We start from the raw sequence: 24,551 nt of genomic DNA, 5'->3' as shown, positions 1-24,551 counted from the left end.
TTTCTTCTGCAGTGTGAAAATTAGGATTTGCAGTATATGTGACATCTCCTTAGGCCTTGAGAGTCTGTGATGATGGGTACTGATGATACATGCTACTTAAGAAAGAAAATGGACGCTCAATACAGACCACCACCTGAGATATGCTTACTTTATGTTTCATATATTAAAGGGCACAGTTAAATTTTATTTTGCAAATTGAACCTACCTTAAAATCAGCTTAAAAAGGTGAAATATCCACTGGCTAATGAAAAAACAGAACCCTTTTATTTTTCTGATTACTTGGTTCTTTTTAGCAGTGATGCATTGTTCCGCCACTTTCACCCCAATGTTGGTTTCAGGTGCACCTTAGAGCAAAGTGTAGGACGATACTGTCCATTGCCAATTTTCTGATTTTTTTTTTTTTTTTTTTTTTGAGACCGAGTCTCTGTCACCCAGGCCAGAGTGCAATGGCACAATCTCAGCTGACTGCAATTTCCACCTCCCAGGTTCAAGTACTTCTCCTGCCTCAGGCTCCCAAGTAGCTGGGATTACAGGTGTGCACCACCAGACCTGGCTAATTTTTATATTTTTAGTAGAGATGGGGTTTTACCACATTGGCCAGGCTGGTCTCGAACTCCTGACCTCAGGTGATGCACCTGCCTCAGCCTCCCAAAGTGCTGGGATTACAAGCATGAGCCACTGAGCTTGACCTCTCTGATGTCTAATTTCTTCAAGTTGGCCCCCACCATGGTTTTTTAACCAATATAGCTTTCCCTGAAAATCACTTAAGCAAAACCAAAAACAATGGGAAGTCACATTTGTTTTTTTGGATTTATTTAAAGAACACACAAAAAAGTGCATCTAAATGATTAAAAAAAAAAAGTCTTTAATTCATCATATGCTGACTTGGCAATCCATATGCAGCCTAAAAGGTTGAAAGATGCCTGTGGACTTCTACACAAATTGTTTAAGATGACTGAATTTGATACCAGAATACGTGAAGTGTCTTCTTGAATGGTAATGGGCACCCTGTAGTTATTTGCCCAGAACCACTCACACTCCCTTTCCCTCCCCACGCACACTCTTGCCAGTTCCCCCTGGTGAAGCATAATACACACGTGAGAGACAGCTGGCACCATCTGAGTCTTGGAATAGCTTTCTTGTTTGTTACCTGCAAAAAGCTAGGTGGCCTTTTTAGTATCAAATTTCAATCTTGGCCTCACTGGAACCATACTCTACAGAGCTCTCCAAACAGTTTAACAAGTAAGCAAAATCAACGTTTGCTCTTCATATTTCGTAGGTGAGACTGGGGCTTTTAAAAGAAATATTTCATAAAAAAGACAAAAGCATAAATGAGAAATTAGAGGGATTTTAGTTATCATTAAAGGAAAAAACTCACAAATTGATTCCATTCATTCCGTGGAGAAGAAAAGTATTATAAAAGGTAATAACTTGATTTTTAGGTTTTAAGGGGGTCCTAATCTAATAATAAAAGTCTTTTGATAAAACCACCATAAAAATAAAAACTAATTTAAAATATAACTGCCAGTGTTTTTTAGGATTTAAAAAAGTGAGATGTTCCAGGTTTAAGCAAATGGTTCCTTGGGTTGCCAAATGCATTCCCATGAGTATTTCTTAGGCTGACGGAATAGAGAGCCATGCTCAATCTGTTTACCCGTAAGGACTGAAATTCAACTACATGTACACATTTATTTTAAGCCTTGCCCTAGTTCAATGCTCAGCTCAAGTACTGGAGATTGAGGCTGCTGGCTGGGTCCCGGCATGGGAAGCTGTCTGCAGCTCTTTCACAACTCACGCCAGAACAGAGAAGCTTGACAGGGCAGGAAAAGCGAGCAACTGTGTGTCAAACCTGAGGGTGAAACCCCTACCAGAGAAGAGCAACTACTTATTTGTCAACCCTATAGATTTTGTTTTTTAAAAATTAAGCTTAGTACTAAAAAGTCAAAATTTTTTTGCATGATAGAGGAGTGTAAATAAAGTTCCATAAACCAGTATACATATGCTTATGAGCCAATAATCTTAAAAAGACAAAAAAAGCTGCATGGATCCTAAATGGCTATGTAAATAGATCCACTCCAGGTCAAAAATATTGTAAGAACAAGTCTTAAATTCTTAATAGCAAGGATTAGAATGAAAGAAGCAGCTGAACAGTAGCAATGCTGGGAGGAAGTACTGTGTATTGAATATGATTTCCTAAAGGAATAGAGGAGGGAGAAAAAGCACAATTCTGACTGCTCTTTTCTTATTTCAGTATCTCAGAACTTCATCGAAAATAGGAAAAGGTAATCCAGAAACTCTCATCTGCTCATTATCATTGCTGAAGGTGTTTTAGGAATGACAGAATTACTCCCCCAGGGACAGGCTTCGTGCAGGAGAAACCCACTCTCACAAGGAGGCTGGCTGAGGAGGGGACTTTGGGGGGTGGCTAAGTCAGCAAGCAAGTGGCCTCTGAGGTTCTGGCTTTCACGTCTGTGACACTGCTGTGGAACTGGGGAGACATGAGACCCCTCTACTGTGGGTTCTGTTGGTTAAAAATGCAACAGATGGGCCGGGTGCGGTGGCTCAAGCCTGTAATCCCAGCACTTTGGGAGGCCGAGACGGGCGGATCACGAGGTCAGGAGATCGAGACCATCCTGGCTAACACGGTGAAACCCCGTCTCTACTAAAAAATACAAAAAACTAGCCGGGCGAGGTGGCGGGCGCCTGTAGTCCCAGCTACTCGGGAGGCTGAGGCAGGAGAATGGCGTGAACCCGGGAGGCGGAGCTTGCAGTGAGCTGAGATCCGGCCACTGCACTCCAGCCTGGGTGGCAGAGCGAGACTCCGTCTCAAAAAAAAAAAAAAAAAAAAAAAAAATGCAACAGATGACATTTATAGCACTTCAGTCATTTAAAAAAAAAACAAGCTCATCCTCCTTCCCCTACCCTACCCAACTGTAGGAAAGAAGAAATTCATGACGCATTTTTTTAAAGGTTTCTGCAGTGCTATTAAAGTTCAAAGGTAAAACCTAACAGCCCCACATTGTTAGGATGATCTCAAGGGACCCTGAATTAGATACTGAAGGTTGATAGAAACTGAAATGAGCTGGACTTAAGCTGCTGGCTCACTCCCTCCACACCACAGTCATTTCTGTTTGTTCCACCTGGAGTGGTCCCATGCCACCCCTCAGTGAACCCTCCGGGCAGCAGCAGGGGGGCTGTTTTTGGGAAGCTACTGGTTTTGCCATTTGCTTCCAGAATCACATAGACTATAACAAACTTTACATTAAACACTGTTCAGTCCTGAGTTGGGGGAAAGCCCATTGAGGAGGGGGCCGAGTTCATTGGGACTCTTCCCTCCTTGGCGTGGCGTCATACGTGGCCCTCAGCTTTCTCTTCTTCCGCTGCTGGACTGTCTGTTCCTTTTTCATTAGTGACCCCTTCTGAAGTCTTCTTGCCCATCGCTTTATTGGCCTCTTCCTAAGGAAGAAATAAGCAATCAAGAAGGTCAGAGAAAAAAGAAGTGAAATAATTCCTGGCTCCTCCAGACTGTGTATCAGGTCCCAAACACAAGGGTATTGCAACGATCTTCTCTAGGTTATCCAGCAGGGTAGGTCAGTGCTGTGCTACGGGAGCTTCACCTTTCTTTGGTTGACACACAGGACAGCTGTGAGATAATGAAGTCTGGGCATTCCTGGAGACTGGGGACAGGACCAGAGTGCCAACTATGCTGTAGGGAGGCCGCCCTCTCTCCAGACAGACCTCTCCTGCCACACTTGCCAGCCTGGCTGCCAACCCTCAAGATAACAGGCGTGATGTTGGGGCTCCTATAACATCCCATTTCCTAGGAAAATTAGAAGTCTTAATGAGGAAGTATTACTTGAAAAAAAAAATCCTGATGGGTTTACAATTTTTCAAAAATGACAAAAGGGCCAGGCATGGTGGCTCATGTCTATAATCCCAGCACTTTGGGAGACCAAAGTAGGAGGATTCCTTGAAGCCAGGGGTTCGAGACCAGCCTGGGCAACAAAGTGAAACCCTATCTTTACAAAAAATTTAAAAAAATTAGCCGGGTGTGGTGGTGTGCTTGTCCCAGCTACTCAGGAGGCTGAGGTGAGAGGATCACTTGAACCAGGGAAGTCAAGGCTGCAGTGAGCCATGACAGCACCACTGCACTCTAGTCTGGGTGACAGAGTGAGATTCTAACTTGGGGGTGGGGAGTTGGTGCAAAATTGCTGTTTTTACCATTGAAAGTAATGGTAAAATCCATAATTACTTTTGAACCAATCTAATACATCTGAAGGGAATTTACTTTTCTCATCTCTCACGACATGTGCCTTTGGTGACTAGAACTGCCCTACTCAACCTTTGGATCCAAAGCATACTCAGCCTCAGATCAGATTGGAAATTGTTTTTCCTACTCTTGAGCCTCTTGGGTTAACTGTTCCTGTCCCCTAAAATCAAAGGGGCACGGCAGGCTCTTGATCCACCTGCATTCAGCGGGCTCTGCACACACCTTGGCATCCTGCTCTGCAAACTTCTTGAACATGTTGGCGTATATCCTGCGGTCCCGCTCGTTGTGCTCCTTGGCCTTTTTCTGGCACATGGAGATCTGCAGTCTTGCAGCCTTATTCTGGGGGTTTACTTCCAGCACTTTCTCAAAGTCACCCTTGGCTGACTCAAACTCGTTCATGAGCAGCTGGGCTTCACCCCTCCTATACAAGCCTTTCTCATTGGCACTGTCCAGTCCAAGGGCCTAGGAATAGATGGTTTATATTTTAGAAAGGATGAATTTTAATAAATTCAGCAAACAGCTTACCAAAGTTCTCTTGCCAAAGGAGATGGAAAAAGTGTATTTAAAAAATGGGGCTCAAGATAATTATATACTACTGATCAAAATTTACTACCCAAATTATTTTCTGCATTTAATGCAATTTCTAGAAAGATACCAAGGAGATTTGAGAGGGGGCTCTTGAGAAGTTCATTTTAAAGTTCATTGGAACAAGTAAGTGCCCAAGAATGGCTGAAAAAAAATGGGAAAAAAGAAAAAACTAAGAGGCATTGTCCTACCAGAGAAAAAGACAAACTTTAAAACTACTGAAATTAAGACTGTGTGGTTACTAGTATGTGGACAAACAGCTCAGTGAAACAGAACGAATCATTCAGAAACAGTCACGTGTCTGCATATAAAAACGTTTGAAAATGACAAGGGTGGTAATATGAATCAGTGGAGAGTTAACTTTAAAATAAATGGGGCCAGGACAGCAGCTATCCACGTAGAAAATAAGAGTTAAGGCTGAGTGCAGTAGCTCATGCCTGTAATCCCAGTACTTTGGGAGGCTGAAGCAGGTGGATCACCTGAGGTAAGGAGTTCAAGACCAGCCTGGCCAACATGGCGAAATCTTGTCTCTGTTGAAAATACAAAAATTAGCCAGGCATGGTGGCACGCGACTGTAATCCCAGCTAGTTGGGAGGCCGAGGCAGAATTGCTTGAACCAGGGAGGTGGAGGTTGGAGTGGGCCGAGATCATGCCACTGCACTCCAGCGTGGGTGACAGAGTAAGACTCTGTCTCCAAAAAAAAAAGTTAAATTCTAACCTCATATTGTAAGCATAAAAATAAATTCTAGATCAATCATATTTACATATAAAAAACCATAAAATGTTTCTATTGTTTTTTATTTTAAGATATTTAAAATCTAATTATTATTTTTTTGAGGCAGAGTCTCACTCTGTCGCCCCGGCTGGAGGGCAGTGCCTCAATCGCAGCTCACTGCAGCCTCTACCTCCTGGGCTCAGGCAATCCTCTCGCCTTAGCCTCCGAAAGTCTGGGGGTTACAGGTCACAGGTGTAAACCACTGTGCCTGGCCTCAGTTATTTTTATAATCTTGGTGTGGGGAAGTCTTTTCTAACTAGAAAGGAGAAGATAAATTTGACTACATAAACATTAAAACCTTCTTTAAAGAGAATGATATAATCAACAAAGCTAAAAGAAAATTGCTGGGGTGTGGTGGCTCACACCTGTAATCCCAGCACTTTGGGAAGCTGAGGCGGCAAATCACCTGAGGTCAGGAGTTCGAGACCAGCCGGGCCAACATGGTGAAACGCTGTCTCTACTAAAAATACAAAAACTAGCCAGGCGTGGTGGTGGGCATCTGTGGTCCCAGCTACTTGGGAGGCTGAGGCAGGAGAATCGCTTGAACTCGGGAGGTGGAGGCTGCAGTGAGCCAAGATTGTGCCATTGCACTCCAGCCTGGGTAACAGAGAAAGACTCCATCTCCAAAAGAAAAAAAAAAAAAAAAAGGAGAACAGGCTTCCTATTGCCAAAAATAGGGTTAACAGTGATGCTATATGACTGCTTCTGTCAATAGAAGACAGACAAATAATGTAGTCAAGGCTGTGCTGGGTGTGATACCTCACAACTTTAATCCCAGCTCTTTGGAAGACACCCATCTCTACAAAAATAAACTTAAAAATTAGCAGGGTGTAGTGGCATGCACTTGTAATCCCAGCTACTCAGGAGGCTGAGGTGGGAGGACAGCTTGGGCCTGAGAGTTTGAGGCTATAGTGCATTATGTTCATGTCTATGAATAGCCACTGCACACCAGCCTGGGCAAAATAGCAACACCTTGTCTCTAAAACAGAAACAAAACACACACACACTCTCTCTCCACTGTGTATGAAAAAAATGAAAAAATATGTATAAAATTAATAACCGGTCTTGGGAGACAGGATACGATAGGAAACACTGATCCACAAAATTAAAAAATAATCTCACAAAGAATGTACAAAATAGTTGCCTTGTTTTTCTTTTCCTTTTATGTCTACCTTTAAGATACATCCAATGATTAGTTTTTACTTTTACCCACAGTATAATATACACTGTTCACCCTGAGACCAGATACCTAAAATAGTATCAGCTGGTGTATATCAGAATGACACATAACGATACAGATGATAAACCATTGTTATTACTGTGTGTAAGTACTCAAAGACCAAAGAGAGTATTAATAAGACAAATGTAAAAATGAAAAGGCTGCTGATGCTCTGTGGACCTTTCAAATTATTTATGCATATCAGTGAATAAATGATTATAATAAAAATTGACCTACATATATGCTTTATATGAACAGTTGCAGTCTGTTAAAGTCCAGAAAAGCTTAAGTTAAATCTGCTCTTATTAAACTGAACCTGAGAAGTTATACATCTACTCTGATATATATACTACAGTTATAAGGAAGGTCACGGATAAAATTATTTAATTTTAATCAAAATTTTTCTTCAGAATGCATTATGACAAACAGTCCTAGGTATCATAAAAGTCTGGCTATAATAAAAATCTTGCTCAATTTCCCAATTCATACTGAGAAACAAATAATCCCAAACATTCAAATAAACAAAACAAAATGAAAAATCCTTCAATCTTTGGCTGAGAGGAAGCAAAAGACAGAGATGGAGAAAAGATCTGGAATATCTCAAGTCTATCTCACAGGAGACACGGCGTTACCTTGTCACAGCATTCGACAGCTTTGGTGTATTCTCTAAGCTTCAGGTAGCACATGGCCAGGTTCAGAAAGGCAGCAAGCAGAAATGATTCAGAAGCTTTTGATTCCTTTTCTGATAAACCATATTCCATCTCTAACCAGGATACTATCTTCCCATACTGAATCACCGCCTGCATGTATTTGCCTCCCTAGGAGAAAAAAGTGTCATTATTTGTACTCGGTCTTGAGGGTGTACAAAAGAAAAGCAAATCCTCAAAGGGAAGCAACCCCTCCAGCAAACCCTGGTACAGCTGGTTTCTTTCTTTCCTTCTGGAGGTGGCTCTCCAGGTGCCTTTCCCACTCCCTTGGAGGCCTCGGTGGCCTGCGAGCTGGTTTGGGGCAGTGCCTGAGCACTGTCTAGTGCTTCTCTCCAGCATTTCCATCCATCCCTTTGGCGTAGTACAGCCAGAGTACTACGGTTGTACTATCCTTTGGTGTAGCAGAGCAAGGCTTCTGGGCTACGTTCTTTGATGCCAATATTCTTTGGTTTTTTTTTTTTTTTTGAGACGAAGTCTCGACTATCTCCAGGGCTGGAGTGCAATGGCGTGATCTCAGCTCACTGCAACCTCCGCCTCCCGGGTTCAAGCGATTCTCCTGCCTCAGTCTCCTGAGTAGCTGGGACTACAGGTGGCCACCACCACGCCCAGCTAAGTTTTCGTATTTTTAGTAGAGACAGGGTTTCACTATGTTGGCCAGGCTGGTCTCGAACTCCTGACCTCATGATCCGCCTGCCTTGGCCTCCCAAAGTGCTGGGATAACAGGCATGAGCCACTGCTCCTGGCCTATTCTTTAGTCTTTCAAAAGGACTGTGAGCAGTTTTAGACCATGCCACTAAAAAAAAGAAGAGGAAGTTACTTTTCTCTTCAGCACTTCACAGCAAATACTACATTCTGGCAAGTGCTAGTTCCAAACACAGCCAATCTTATTTGAACCAATCTCTGTTGCAACTACTAAACTCTTGTCATTCATAGTGCAAAAGTTGCTCTAGACAGTATGTAAATCAATAGGTGCAGCTGTGTTTCAGTTAAACTGTACTTACAAAAACAGGCAGAGACCAGATTTGGCCAGCAAACTGTAGTTTCTGACCCCTGATCTATAGGCAATGGGAATACGAATAGTTGGATAGTAGCATACAACATAAATCACAACTACAAAACAATATACATCAGAAAGGTCTTTCAGCTATGTGAGAAAAATCTTTCTCCTACTCATATTTTTGTTCTTACCTGATTAGAATTAGAATTCTAACAATTTTAACAATCACATCAATAAATTATATATACATATATATATGCATGCTCATATAAGAAACTCTGGGGGCCGGGCGCGGTGGCTCATACCTGTAATCCCAGCACTTTGGGAGGCCAAGGCCGGCGGATCACTTGAGGCCAGGAGTTCGAGACCAGCCTGGCCAACATGGTGAAACCTCTTCTCTATTAAAAATACAAAAATGAGCCAGGTGTGGTGGCACATGCCTGTAATTCCAGCTACTTAGGAGGCTGAGGCACGAGAATCGCTTGAACCCAGGAGGCAGAGGTTGCAGTGAGCTGAGATCATGCCACTTGCACTCCAGCTTGGGTGACAGAGCGAGACTCCTTCTCAAAAACAAAACAAAACAAAACCCCTCTAGGGCTGAGACAATGTGTTCACTGAGATTTAAGATGAATGAAAGAACTGGGGGATCGCTGGTAAACACGCAAATAGAAACAGGAGTGCAACTGGGGACTCTCCTTTGAGGAGGCGATAAGCTCAAAACCACAGAGGACACATCTTGCCAGATGGCAGAGGAGCAGCCAGACCTATTAGGACATTAAATTCAATGCCTGACCAACAGTGTTAAGACTATGTTACTAGGATTTACCACCGTCAAAGGAGCGTGTACATCTCACCGCCGCGTTGTCTCTCCCCACAAATACTCCAACCCTCCCCCAAGGACTCTGAGTAAGAGAAAAACCATAGAGCAGGTGTAAAAGGATGTGCCTGTGACACAGGACTTAAAGCGGGTGACATAAGAAATGCGCTCTGCCTGTAGAAAGGAAGCCCCGGTGTAGATTTTCTGGTGATGAAGATGGGGCAGACCTGTTCCAGCTGGAGGGCCTGGGTGTGAATGAGGGCCAGGCTACATCCTCGAACATCCTTCTTCCCAAGTCACTCGCTTAGGAGAGAGGAGACTGGCACTAAAATCAAAGACTGTCACCCTCTCTGCCTCAGAAATGTGTGATACAGGTTATTCATAAGGACCCAGGGCATTTTATTATAAATGCTGAAATTCTTGAGGACATTAGATTTGCTATGGACTAAATTGTGTCCCCCATCCCAAATTCCTATGTTGAAGCCCTCACCCCCAATGTGACATCTGCAGATGGAGCATTTGGGGAGGGAATTAGGTTAGATGTGGTCATGAGGGTGGGGCCTCATGATGGGATTAGAGCCTTTACAAGAAGAAACACGGTGCTGGCTGCCCTCTGCCCTCTCTCCACTCACGTGCACATGGAAAGGCCACGTGAGGTCACAGCAAGAAGGGAGCTACAAGGAACCAGAGGAGAGGCCCTCCCCAGGCACTGACCCTGCTAACACCTTGATCTTGGACTTACAGTCTCCAGAAGTAAATTCCTGTTGTTGAAGCCACCCAGTGTAGTTATTTTGCTGTGGCAGCCCAAGCTGACTAAGACAATACTTACATTTTGTCATAGCCTTAGGCCTACCCCCTCCTTTTTTGGATGCTACAAAAAAATAAGAATAAAGTCCTCACCAGTTTCAGGTCGAAATTTTCTTTCTGTCACTGCCTATTCTCTTGCTGGTCTTTGAGGACAGGCAGCATTCTCCTCTCCCTTTTGGAATATTCAGGGTTTAGCACCAAGAGGTCTTTTTTTTTTTTTTGAGACGGAGTCTCGCTCTGTCGCCCAGGTTGGAGTGCAGTGGCCGGATCTCAGCTCACTGCAAGCTCCACCTCCCAGGTTTAGGCCATTCTCCTGCCTCAGCCTCCTGAGTAGCTGGGACTACAGGCGCCCGCCACCTCGCCCGGCTAGTTTTTTGTATTTTTAGTAGAGATGGGGTTTCACCGTGTTAGCCACGATGGTCTCGATCTCCTGACCTCGTGATCCGCCCGTCTCGGCCTCCCAAAGTGCTGGGATTACAGGCTTGAGCCACCGCGCCCGGCCACCAAGAGGTCTTTAATAAAGGTTTGTTGAGTAAATATTGAAATCAAAGGAATGTAAGTATGGAAACAAAACTTTTTCTAAAGTGGTGTAGTGGCTCACGTCTGTAGTCCCAGCACTTCGGGAAGCTGAGGCAGGAGGATCTCTTGAGTTCAGGAGTTCGAAGCTGCAGTTAGCTATGCTTGTGCCACTGCACTCCAGCCTGGGTGATAGAGTAAGACCCTGTCTCTCTCTAGAAACAATACCAACAACAAAACCTTTTGCTATCATTGGGAGCAAAAACGTGTGGGTGGGAATGAAAGGTGCTGTTTCATTGAGATGAGATGGGAAGGACAGGCATTTCCCCTGTCATGCCTCATTTCTTCATCCTCTCTCCTCCTCCATCTCTAATGTACCTATTAACTTTTCTGATTATCTCCTAATACATTGTGTAGGGAAAGAAAAGAAGAGCCAGGGAGGACAAAAACCTAGATCGTATCATTTCAGTAAGTTCTGAATAATCAGAATGGTAGAAGGCTATGGTAAAACAAAACACAAAAAAACAGGTATTAGACTTCTTAATAGTCCCTTTACATTTATAGGGCATTTAAATTCTTTGAAAGCTCTTGCATATATATCATGTAACTTTATTTAGACTTGAACTTCCAATGAGCGAAAAATCTGTCTTGTACTCCCTGCTTCTGAGGTACTAAAGCAGTTCTCAACCAGGGGGTGATTTTGCCCCCCCAGGGAACACCTGGCAGGTCTGGAGGCATTTTTAGTTGTCATAACTGGGTAAGATGCTACTGGCATCTAATGGGCAGAGGCCAGGAATGCTGCTAAATATTCTACAATGCACAAGACAGCCCCACACAACCGAGAATTATCCCACTCCAAATGTTGATAGTACCAAGGTTGAAAAATTCTGCACTAAAAGAAGAGATAAAAGAGGGTGGACTCCTCTTAGGAATTTTTTAAAATCTCAAATTCTGGAGTCATAAATGGCTTGTTTCTAAATCACACTACTGGTATCTTGGAAGAGCAAGGGTGGTGAAAATATAGCAAAGCCCGATTTATCTGAAGAGTTCAGAGGTTGAACGATTCTCCTCAACTAGTTTGTTTTAGAAATGTTTCTTTCCAGGAGAAGCACAAGGGGGCGCAAGAATCCCACATCACTTCAGTGTCCTTAGCCTTCTTGCCACTCTGCTGCCAAGTCAGAAAACAAAACAAAACAAAACAAAACACTGACCAGGTGTGAGTTAATGCTCCTGTCCTGCAGAACACTGTCAGCTATGAGGGCAAAAACTGTGTCTGTTTAACTGGCTTGCACAATGCCTGGCTTAATATTATGCTGTTACCTGTACTTAATAATTATTTTCAGAACCAAATAAAGAGTTCTCTATTTTTCTTCTCTTTGGTAGTCAGAGGTTGAAATGAGGATTTTACATCTTCAATGGCAAAATCATTCCCACTTAAAAGCTGAGTACAATTCAACCCTACTCAGGAGAGAGGCTTTACCCATTTAGGTATAAACCAAACCAACAGATCAATGGAAACAGAATTCCAAGATGCAGATGGCATGAAATACAGATTTTTAGTTCAGCCCATCTCTGCTCTCACCTACACATCTGGACTCTGTGCAAATGCATAACATGCCGAGTCAGACACCCTGGAGCGACAAGGCCCAGGAGGGCAGTATGGCAGCTGGAAACCTTCCCCGAAAGTTGGTAAGGGAATATGTACAGGAAACTATCTACTAACCATTTTGAAGCTAAAGCTAGGACTACTGCTGGGATCTTTTACCTATAATTATAAAGGTGCCTCCAGGGAAGTTTTTAGTGGTACAAAATGTTCAGAGACATTCTGGGAGAAAAATCTTAGGTCAGTGGTTTTGAACCTTTCATTAATTTTTCCCCAATGGACTAATGTTTTGAAAGATTTTGCCTATCAAATTCCATGCTAAAAATAATTTGTTCCGTATGTGTGACTGCTGATCCAGATTTTTATCCAAAGATTGGTAATTTTAAGAAGGTTCATAATAGTATCACTCTTGCAGTTGTGATGCTAATAAGCAACAAAGTTAAGTAACTGTACAGACACTTACTCATTGCTTTCCACTACTGATTACTAATTCTGGCCATCTCTCTGTATATATTCAGAACACAGCTATATGACACATGGCTTCATAACATTATTTCATTACCAATAATGTTCTCCAAAATTCTGTATCATAGCAACCAATTAGAGCCTCTGAATAGCTGAGCTGCTTTACTACACTGAATCGATATGATTCTACTCAAAGGCCAAAAGCCTCAAATCTTCCCAAACTGTTAATATTCTACTTAGAAGTATTAAGAAATATGTAAAATATATAAAATACAGTTCAGGATTTTTACGGACTTCAGAAATATAGAAAATACCGTTAAGGACCCATGATCTTAAGAAATTTTGTAGAAACATTTTTCACTCTAGTGTATTACGTATTTGGATATACAAACAACCCATTTGGAATCTTACTTGAATAGTTTAGAAGTATCCATATACCTCAATTAGAATTAAAAACAGGCCGGGTGCGGTGGCTCACGCCTGTAATCCTAGCACTTTGGGAGGCCGAAGTGGGCATGAGGTCAGGAGATGGAAACCATCCTGGCCAACACGGTGAAACCCCATCTCTACTAAAAATACAAAAAATTAGCCGGGCATGGTGGCAGGTGCCTGTAGTCCCAGCTACTCGGGAGGCTGAGGTGGGGGAATGGCGTGAACCTGGGAGGTGGAACTTGCAGCTAGCCGAGATTGCGCCACTGCACTCCAGTCTGGGCTACAGAGCGAGACTCCGTCTCAAAAAAAAAAAATAATAAAAAAATCAAAACAAAACAAAAAAACCTCCTCGTTCTTGAGAGTTTAGAAACTCACAGAAATCCAGGCTGGAAGGAAACTTGAGGAACATCTAACTCCCCTATTTTTCACTTGAAAATATAACCTCTTTGGACCTTAAATGACTTTAAAATAAAGCCCATTTTCCCCAATTCCGAGCTTATTCTATCATACCCCAATGCTTTCTGGTGATCCATAAAAGAGTTTAGTACACATAGTAAATAATGATAAAATAAGTATAAATATATAAATGTTATCTAAACCCATGATTTTAAATTTGTTTGAATACAACCTACAGTAAGAAATGTGCAATCCAGTACTTACTCATACACACGTAAAGTTTTATGCAACAAAACTGATCCTTATATTGCAATACACTTCCACAAAACTGATTTCACGACCCAATATTGTCTTGGCTCAAATTCTGAAAACACATGGTGCCCTCTGGCTGTGTTAATTTTGGGTTGATTATATATTCTTACATAATTCTCTAGTTGTTTCATTTGGATTAATGTTGCCACCCCTCCCTCCTGACAAGGTTGTAACTTAATAATAGCATGGCTTATAGCAGATGCCCCATAAAGACTTGTTAAAGTACACTTACGCCTCACTGCTTTATACTGCTGAAAAACACTGCATGTATTGCAGTGGTAGAAAATGAAAGAAACCTTGACAAAACTCCCATTCTCCCTCTAATTCTCATCACTAAGCCCTTTCTGCTTGACATGGAGAAGGCATATATTTGGGGTGGGGAAGCAATGGGTAGAACACTGATTACAACAGAATAAAGTGCAGTTTCTTTTCTTCTTACATCTAGAGGTTTAAGATCTAAGTGAGAAAATATCACACTCCAGATGCTCCAAGAAGGGTTTTTGAGAAGCAATCTACGATGAATATCATTCAGGAATATCTGGAGATTCCTCACAAAAGCAAGTGTGCACGAATCATCTTGGCTGTGAGAAGCAGTCAATACTCTCCTGTCAGTTCTTTTTAAAATCTGTATATGTTCTCTTTCCCTTTGTCATATGCTCTAGTGACTTCATCAAGACAGTATAAAGGAAGATGGGCTGGGTGCAGTGGCTCACGCCTGTAATCTCAGCACTTTGGGAAGCTGAGGCGGGAGGACTGCTTGAGGCTAGAAGTTTGAGACCAGCCTGGGAAAGAAAAGGAGGCCCTGTCTCTCATACAAAAAAAAAGGAAGAAAAATGATGAGAAACTTACCCCTATGAATTCCATTCTTTGTTAATAATTATTCTATTCATTCTTTTTTCATTCCAAAAACACTTGTTGAGTGCCAAGTATGCACCAAGCAAGATGCTTTAGGAGTAAGTGATACTGTGGTGGGTGGGGATACCAGACCTGGTCTGCCTGTGTGGAAGGTTACAATCTAGAGCAGAATGTGTAAAAGAGGAATATGTACCTTTTTTTTCCCACATTATTCTTTTCTCACCATTTTTCATATTGAAAATGACAGATTTGTAAAAATTCCAGCTTATTCTTACCAAGCAGAGTGTTGATAAAATTCAGAGTAGGGAATATCAGCACAATTCACTGACACTTGAGTAAATTATTTGAGATGGAAAGGATTGTACAGGGACTCACACACCTTGAAGTATACGGTTCCCTTCTCTTTGACAATGGCAGCCTGCTCCAATTTTTCTTTGGTATCCATCTCCCAGGATTCTTTGGCCTGTGTGTAAATTTGTGACAATGGTTAGATGAACAGAGAGAAAAGCATCAGTGGAGCCCTATTAGAACAAAGAGCAGCTAATTCTAGAAGATACTCCAAACTGAAAACACTCTGGCTGTTGAAATTGTGTGTCAGTGCCAATTTACTGCTAGGCCAGTGCTTCTTTACACTGTTTTAAGAACTCACTTTCCATTATGACCAAGCTGCAGCTTGAACAATGTTGCTCAAGAGGGAGGAGCCGCAAAAACACAGCAAGGAACACACTCTGGTAAGCACTGCTACAAAGTGAATCTTTAGAAATATAAGGTGAAGACACAAAGTTAAGGTCATGCCTTATATCCTCCCTCTTGCAAGCCTCTCCACTAGGCTGTTTCTCTCAAGCCTCAGTTTTTCAACTCTAAAATGGGAACATGACTGTAGTCAAGTTGTAGTTTGTATATTCATACAGAATTTTCAAAATTCTGGGTCAGGTTGTCTTGTCACTCTAAAACAACCAGATATACTAATAATACTGCTAAATTGCATCAACTTGCAGATGTATACTGGGGGACTTCAAGCAAAATATAACTGGGAGTTAAAGCTCATGCAAAAATATCACTTTAGAGCCATAAATAAATGATTTCATTATCATCTGCTAGCTTGTATTGTGTGTATTATTACTTCTACCATTACAGATACAAATCCAGAAATAACTGCACTTGCCATTTAAAAGCTGGATTTAGAAGGATCATAGAGTCAAGAGAACAATCTGGGATCCTTTAGGAAAAGTGACAGTGGGCGTGGTCAGTGCTATTTACTGCATATAAATTATGAAGTTTAAATGGGTAACTAAAATTCTCTCTATTCAAAAGATAAGGAGTGTGTGTTCCTGGTGTCACAGCCCCTGTTATCCTCTACTTTTATTATATTATTATTATTACTATTATTATTTTTTGAGATGGAGTTTCACTCTTGTTGCCCAGGCTGGACTGCAATGGCGTGATCTCAGGTCACCGCAACCTCCGCCTCCCAGGTTCAAGTGATTCTCCCGCCTCAGCCTCCAGAGTAGCTGGGATTACAGGCATGTGCCACCACGCCCCACTAATTTTTTGTATTTTTAGTCGAGACGAGGTTTCTCCATGTTGGTCAGGCTGGTCTCAAACTCCCAACCTCAGGTGATCTGCCCACCTCAGCCTCCTAAAGTGCTGGGATTACAGGCGTGAGCCACCGTGCCAGCGACTATCCTCTATTTTTTAAAAGTGAATAATGAAAGGGTTACTCGTCTTGCTGGCAACTCATATAATTCTGCTTCCTAATAATGTAGCTCAATTATTCAAAAACCTAGTTATGGTTCAATTCCAGGTTTTAGCACCCAAAAAAACAAAAACAAAGAACACCTAGTTAATAAGTCTCTTTGTATTTCTTAGGTTGGCTTCAGTCTTTATGGAATATAAGTATACTCTTTTATTTTTTCTTTTTCTGAGACACGATCTTGCTCTCGTCCAGGCTGCAGTGCAGTGGCACGATCATGGCTCACTGTAGCCTCGACTTCCCAGGCTCAAGCAATCAATCCTCCTGTCTCAGCCTCCCGAGTAGTTGGGACCACAGGCGTGTGTCACCATGTCCAGCTAATTTTTTTTTTTTTTGTAGAGACAGGGCCTTTCTATGTTGCTCAGGCTGGTCTCAAACTCCTGGGCTCAAGCCATCCTCCTATCTTGGCCTCCTGAGTAGTTGGGACTACAGAAACGTGCTACTACACCCAGGAAAATTTTAAATTTTTTTGTAGTGAGGGGGTGTCACTATGTTGCCCAAGCTGGTTTTGAACTCCTGGGCTCAAGTATTCCTGCCTCGGCCTCCCAAAGTGCTGGGATTATAGGTGTGAGCCACCATGCCTGGAATATAAGTATATTCTTTTTTTTTTTTTTTTTTTTTTGTCTCCCAGGCTGGAGTACAGTGGCACGATCTCAGCTCACAATAACCTCCACCTCCTGGGTTCAAGCAATTCGCCTGCCTCAGCGTCCCGAATAGTTGGGATTACAGGCACCTGCCACCACGTCCAGCTAATTTTTGTATTTTTAGCATAGATGGGGTTTCACCCATCTATGCAGCCTATTGGCCAGGCTGGTCTCGAACTCCTGACCTCAGGTGATCCACCCACCTCGGCCTCCCAAAGTGCTGGGCTTACAGGCGTGAGCCACAGCACCTGGCCAGGCCTAGTCTATTCTTAACAAGGCAAAGGATTAAATCACATTGCCCCGAACAACATCACATACCTTCATGTGATTTCAAATATACCAAGCAGCAGTGCATGAATATACTCTTGGAGTGATGACAGAGCACAGGCTTGCTGTGGTGTCACTGGGAGAGTGCTCCTAAATAAGCAATGTCCACTGGGCGATGAGAGGGAAGGGGCAAGAGGCTGCTTTATAAAAATGGAAATAGTAAAGCCAGAGGTCTAAATAACCACATGCTAAAGATTATCTTCTCTCTCTTTAACAATAAAAAAAACACAATATGCGATGACGACAGCATTGGGGCATCAGTGCTGAGCTAGCAGGTTTTCAGAAGAGGTTACATGACAATCAGTGGTCATAACCAGAGCATATGTCTGTCTAGGGGAACATGAAATGGAAGGGGTATGATTAGGAATGTCACTGTTGGGGGTGAATCCCAAAGCAGGCCTCCCCTCACTTTCTTAACCCAAAGGTACAGGCCCATAGGACCAGGATTTCCTTTCTGAATCTAACAAAATATAAATGGTCACGTTTCCATTTATATTACTGTGCTTAAGGTGGCCAGGCACAGTGGCTCACACCTGTAATCCCAGCACTTTTGGAGGCCAAGGCAGGAGGATGGCTCGAGCCCAGGAGTTTGAAACCAGCCTGGGCAACACAGTGAGACCCCATGTCTACAAAAAATAAACAAAATTAGCTGGGCGTGGTGGCATGTGCCTGTAGTCCCAGCTACTTGGGAGGCTGAGGTCGGAGGATTGCTTGAGCCCAGGAAGTCGAGGCTGGAGTGAGCTATCATTGTGCTCACTGTATTCCAGCCTGGGTGACAGAGTGAGACCCTGTCTTGAAAAAAAAAGGAAAAAAAAAACAACAAAAAAATCCTTAATGTACAGAAAGTGGAGGTAGCACTGTGCAGGAATAAAGAAGGAACACAAATGCAGTCCTTGAGAAGCTCCACAAAGGGCAGGGCTTTGGAAATGCCAGGGGCATGTGGCCGAAGACGACAGCATACCTAGCTCAGGTATATGCTGTGTGTGTCCAGTTCAGCTGCTGCTGGGAGCCTCCAGAGTGAAACTGAGATGAAAATATGTTCAAGGAGTCATACTGTTTCTGGAATCCAAGGCAACTGACAAATTCTCTCTCATCTCTACTTGGAGAAGTATGAAAAAAAAAAAAAGACTTCGGGTTAGCCAGTTTCTTTCTCGTATCCCTGGTCACAGAGCCTAGAGGCCTTCGAGGACTTGCAGTTGGGATAACAACTTGAAGTCACAGTGCAGGCCCCTTCGTGACTCCTGTGAAGGGTACAATCCGTTCAGCTCTGAAAAGCTGCACCCCACTCCCCCAAGGAGCCACTTGGCAGAACGTGAACCTTTCTGTCCTCAACCCAGGGAAAAAAAAGTACAAAAAGAACAAGTCTAGGAACAAATAAGGGAACAAGTCTTGGATTCTACCCAAAAAAGTTAAAAAAAAAAAAAAAAAAGCTGACACATAGGAACAAAATAAGAACACGGAGCTCCTTCGTTGTATATCAGCTGTGCTATGTCAGTTGTCCTATTCTTCAGCAGTAGTGTTGGAGGCAAGAGACAAACTTGATAATGAATAAACACCATCTATCTATACCACCTACTAAAATAAGATACTGATTTATAGGAAGTGGATGGAGAAGAAATCTACCATGATTTTAAGGAAGTTGGTATTTTCTCACCTTTTCGAAGCTCTTAAGTGTAACTTCATATATAAGCTCAGCATTAGGTTCAATGCCAAATTTAGGCTTCCCTGCCTCTCCAAAACCATATCTGAAATGGAGAGTAAAAAATAAAACTTTAAAAGAATTGGTGTATTTCCAGGCACTTCCTTCAGTATTTTGAGGCATCAACAGAGCTATCATTTGCAAGCTACATATGTCAGAGACCCTGAAGACAAACCAGATGTTGACCAGAAGATACAGTGTGAAGTATCTTCACTGCTACAGTTTTCTTAGAAACCAGGCTAGTTTTCTTTTTTCCTTCACATTCACATGTAATGCAACACCTGTACTCCTTGGGGCAGCTTGATTCATGGGATTTTAAATGTCACTGCCTTTTTCTCTACTTGATTTTATATCTAGTGGTTTTTTTTTTCTTTTTTTTTTTTTTTTTTTTTTTTTTTGAGACGGAGTCTTGCTCTGTCACCCAGGCTGGAGTGCAGTGGCCGGATCTCAGCTCACTGCAAGCTCCGCCTCCCGGGTTTACGCCGTTCTCCTGCCTCAGCCTCCCGAGTAGCTGGGACTACAGGCGCCCGCCACCTCGCCCGGCTAGTTTTTTTGTATTTTTTAGTAGAGACGGGGTTTCACCGTGTTAGCCGGGATCGTCTCTCGATCTCCTGGCCTCGTGATCCGCCCGTCTCGGCCTCCCAAAGTGCTGGGATTACAGGCTTGAGCCACCGCGCCCGGCCTGGTTTTTTTTTTCTTTTTATAAAATGGCCATGATTTAGCTGCCAGGAATTTTCCCCTAAGTTTTATCAGCAGAAAGGACAGAGAGGACACAGTCACTGTAATTGTTAGAGTGGTACTCGCTGGAAGGATGTTTTAATAAGCTTTTAACTTTAAAGTGCTGTCACCTTCTAGTAGTATCACTTCCAGTCACGTAAGTGAAGGGGAAAGGCTCACACATCAGGAGAGAAAAGTTTTCACACTATTTAAGTTTTGTAAAAGCACATGAAGAAACACAAATAACATAATGATATACTCAAAAATAGCTGTCCTAGCAAGTTCTGACACCTCCTCTAGAGACATATTCTTATGGCTTGTAGCTATTAGAGTGTAGGATTCTATACCTTTTAGCCAAAACTTACTGAAAAAAATAACTGAGGACATACAAATTTGCTTTTTTGGGATCATGTAAGATCTCCAGCAAATTAAATGTATTCCGGAAGCAGATATTTACTAGAATGGGAGCTGCAGCAGAGCTCTGTCTGGTTCGACTGTTTCCCAGTGTTTAGAACAAGGCCTAGCATATTAGTCAAGTGTTCACCGGAATATATTCTGTTCCCATTTGTTGCAAGTCAAGCTGTTCTTTAATATATGAAACGGTATTACAAAAACTTAGTAAACTCAAGCTTTCAGGGTACAGGTTGAAAGATGTCAAAACCGAGTTATCTAATACCTCCAGTTTTCTCTGGGGCAAAGGGACTAGAGTGGGAACACTCAAATTTTGTTGCTTGCACCACTTTATTTACCCTTTGCCTGAATTTTCCAGGAATAAAAATGCTTACTCACTCACCTCCACTGCTACACAGAAAATGGAAGCTGGAGCCAGAAAGAGGAATAGAGATACGAGAGCTGCTGGGAATGAGGAGCTGGGCAAAGGGTATCTTCCGCAAAGACATAAAAAAGGACATGATTACCAATGACCAATTTTAAGAAGTGATGCCTAATTTTCTACTTTGAGATCTTAGATGTATATATCTACTATCTTGTTTCTGCCATCTGATAAATTAAAAAAAAAAAAAATCCTTAACTACCCAGGTAGGTAGGTGAGTCCTTGCTAAGCACATGTTTACTGACAGCATGTTATATTTGGAGTCTTGTGCTAAGCAGTTGCAAATACAACAAATGATCTGGCATTTGCCTTAGACCAGTGGATCTCAACCAGGGTGATTTTAACTCCTCTTCCCTCCAGGAAACCTTTGGCAATGTCCAGAAATACTATGGGTTGTCACAACTATGGGGGTGCTACTGGTGCTGGATATTCTACAATGCACAAGACAGCCCCCTATGACCACGAATTAGCAAGCCCAAAGTGTCAACAGTGCTGAGGATGAGAAAATCTGCCTTAGAGGAAGGTGGGTGGGGAGTGTGGGGTTGAATGAAGAGAGGCACCAAGTGTCCTATTATTGATGGGATGAAAGAAGACTAAAGAAAAATATTATTTCTACACTCTCTCCCAGGTTAAAATGAAGGGATTCAGTCAAGATACATGTGGCGCACATGATCTTGCAGAGGTGAAAGCCCACGGCAAGATATTCTGGCAGCACCTATCCTGACTTCCATATTACACAGAAAGTTGTCAGCCTGCGTAAAGAAGGAACCAGGGCACTCAACTCATGTGACTGAAAAACAAAACACCACAAGAGGAATCCCAGGACCCAACCAAAAAATAATCTAGACTACAGTAACAAAAGGAATTCAGTGTTAATGCCCTTGAATTAAGTTTCCTCCAGAGATCAGAGATACAAATAATGACTTTTAATGACCATTAAGCCTTAATGTGCATATAAGAAGCACTTGGACTACAAGCTCTTATCAATCGCTCCATTTTTACAGATAAAGAAACAGAAGCTCAGAGATAAGTGCTTCCTGAGAAGTCACACAAAGAGGCAGTGGTAGAGCCAGGGTTTAAATTCAGACCCCGTGTGTCCCCAGAAAATCAGGTTTTTTTTGACTCATACTGCCTCATAACCAGACACTATGGCTCTTGGTAGCCGTTTTTTGTTTTTTTTTGAGACAAGGGTTTCACTCTGTCACCCCAGGCATCGTGCAGTGGTACGATCTCAGCTCACTGCAACCTCCGCCTCCTGGGTTCAAGTGATTCTCCTGCCTCAGCCTCCTGAGGAGCTGGGATTACAAGCATGTGCCCCCATGCCCAGCTAATTTTTGTGTTTTTAGTAGAGACGGGGTTTCACCATGTTGGCCAGGCTGGTCTTGAATATCTGACCTCAAGTGATCCTCCTGCCTTGGCCTCCCAAAGTGCTGGGATTACAGGTGTGAGCCACCTTGCCCGACCAATAGCCTATGTTTTTGTTTGGAGTTCATGCATGAAAGAAACATAAGGAAAGGAAGGAAAAAAAGTTAAAACTATATACACTTTACCTAAAACAAAAGATTTATTAGTCTCAGTATTTAAAACAATACAAAGGGAAGATATTGTCCCAATGAGGAGAAAGAAAAATGGATTGTCTGGAAATGTTTTATGAATTTCTTACTATGAAGACATTCTAGGCCGGGCGTGGTGGCTCACACCTGTAATCCCAAGCACTTTGGGAGGCTGAGGCTGGAGGACTGCTTGAGCCCAGGAGTTTGAGATCAGCCTGGACAACTTAGTAAGACCCTGTTTCTACAAAATGAAAAAAATTAGCCAGGCAGGGTGGAGCATGCCTATAGCCTCAGCTACCTGGGAGCTTGAGGTGGGAGGATCCCTTGAGCCCAGGAGTTCGAGGCTACCGATTATGCCACTGTACTCCAGCCTAGGCGACAGAGTGAGACCCTGTCTCGGAGGGTGGGCGAGGGAAAGAAAGAAAACATTCTTTCCAAGAGTCTATCAGAGTATCAGAGTCAAAGAGAAGGTCTGTCTTGGAAATTTTCTGGAGAATGAAATACAGATAACACTAAGAGCTATTTGCAGATTTTTTCTGCAACAGCCATACTTATAGCAACATTTAGCTACAATGTTTTATGAAAGTGGGAACCTGAATAAAAGAAGTAAATTCACTGCATGCACTGAAAACATGCTTAGCATGTAGGGGTTTTCTACACACACACAGGGTATGCATATAAGTACATATATATACACACACACATATATAGCATGTAGGGCTTTTCTACATATATATGTAGTACTACATAATGCATATGCAGCAGTCTCGTATTACAGAGAATGCACTTCACATAATTCTTCAACATACCAACACCTTGAACAAAAATAATGTTCCTTTCTAAATATGCTAAACTATTTCCATAAAACACATGAAAAATTTTTATACCTAGAAATTTATGAAAACCTATTGACAACTTTTATGCCTGAAAAGATCTGAAAAATCGATCTCATGTTAAACAGGATTTCCTTTTTCTTGTGGTCCGAGGGTAAAATGGAAGAGAAGGCAAGCTGTCACAATACCAACAAAAGCTCACACACCGCGGGCTCACTTGTGCCCTACACGTGCAGGATTTCATTTAGCTCTCCATAACTTTATGAGGTGGATACTGTCATCCCTATTTACAGAGGGGAAACTGAGGCTTAGGAGGGTTAAGTGCATTGGCCAAGTGCACAGAGCAGGGTCTAGCCACTAATGAGACAACAAAGTTTAAATCTGAAAAGAACTGTTTGCGTTAAAAAATATAAAGACAATTTCTATTTTTCTTTGCCATTACACTTGAGACATCTGTCCCCACAACTGCCTTGTCAGCCAGGCTAAAATGTAATGTATATAAACTGGTTCATATAACATTACATTGTCATAATACATACAGAATTTATCCCAAGGAAGCTTAAATTTTGAAAACATACATTACACATAAATCCACCTCTCTGAGTTTAAAACTACTGTAATTTTGAAATGCTGATTAAAAATAATCAGATATGGCCTGGCGCAGTGGCTGTAATCAATCCCAGCACTTTGGGAGGGTGAGGCAGGCAGATCACTTGAGTCCAGGAGTTGGAGACCAGCCTGGGCAACATGGCAAAACCCTGTCTCCACAAAAAATACAAAAAGTAGCTGGGTGTGGTGGTGCACACCTGTAGTCCCAGCTACTCCAGAGACTGAAGTGGAAGGATCATCTGAGCCCTGGAGGCTGAGGTTGCAGTGAGCCGTGACTGTGCCACTGCACTCCAGCCTGGGCGACAGAGTGAGATCCTGTTACAAAAAAAAAAAAGTAATTAGAGATTATTTAGATATGGAAGAGATAGCTTTTTCTATGCTCTATCTGAATTTTAAGAAGTATCTCACAGAAACAGAATTAGTTTTACCTAAGAATAAACTACAAATATAGAGTAAATATTAATATAAATAAGACACATTGAAGTGGCGGCTACAGTTAGTGGAAAGAGGAACCAGGTAGAGAAAAAGAAGGCATTATACAAAGGGTGCCTCAGTGAGGGCTATAAAGAGTTCAAGGTAGAGCATTTTGGAAGGATTTTCAAGTGGTAGTTGCATGGCTAAAACATCACCTCAAAAATATGATCATGGGCTGGGCATAGTGGCTCACACCTGTAATCCCAGCACTTTGGGAGGCCGAAGTGGGAAGATCACTTGAAGTCAGGTGTTCAAGACCAGCCTGGCCAACATAGTGAAACCCCGTCTCTACTTAAAATACAAAAATTAGACGGGCATGGTGGTGGGTGCCTGTAATCTTCAGCCTCAGCTACT

The 24,551-nt window shown here is 42.4% G+C and overlaps 1 protein-coding gene and 1 long non-coding RNA gene across 7 annotated transcripts in view; one reads left to right on the top strand and one right to left on the bottom strand.

Moving 5' to 3' along the window:
* Window positions 1–796: 796 nt before the first annotated feature.
* The window catches only part of FKBP5 (FKBP prolyl isomerase 5), a 160,196-nt gene continuing 136,441 nt past the window's right edge, over window positions 797–24,551 (bottom strand). For 5 of the 6 annotated variants that reach the window (XM_065542942.2, XM_065542943.2, XM_065542944.2 and 2 more), the window contains 5 exons: window positions 19,135–19,225; window positions 15,136–15,219; window positions 7,482–7,667; window positions 4,493–4,732; window positions 797–3,456 (listed from right to left, as the gene is read on the bottom strand). In XM_065542942.2, the coding sequence (XP_065399014.1) occupies window positions 3,349–3,456; window positions 4,493–4,732; window positions 7,482–7,667; window positions 15,136–15,219; window positions 19,135–19,225 (709 nt within the window). In that variant the 3' untranslated portion in view covers window positions 797–3,348. The remainder of the gene's footprint in view (window positions 3,457–4,492; window positions 4,733–7,481; window positions 7,668–15,135; window positions 15,220–19,134; window positions 19,226–24,551) is intronic. The other variant, XR_012433867.1, reaches the window with a different exon arrangement.
* On the top strand, window positions 8,944–11,897 carry LOC141410115 (uncharacterized). The gene is made up of 2 exons (XR_012433869.1): window positions 8,944–10,381; window positions 10,688–11,897. It is a non-coding gene; the product is annotated as an uncharacterized lncRNA (long non-coding RNA).

Source organism: Macaca fascicularis, chromosome 4 (genome assembly GCF_037993035.2).
Source record: "Macaca fascicularis isolate 582-1 chromosome 4, T2T-MFA8v1.1".
In the NCBI taxonomy this organism is placed as follows: Eukaryota; Metazoa; Chordata; class Mammalia; order Primates; family Cercopithecidae; genus Macaca; species Macaca fascicularis.
This window is presented reverse-complemented; position numbering and strand designations above follow the sequence as displayed.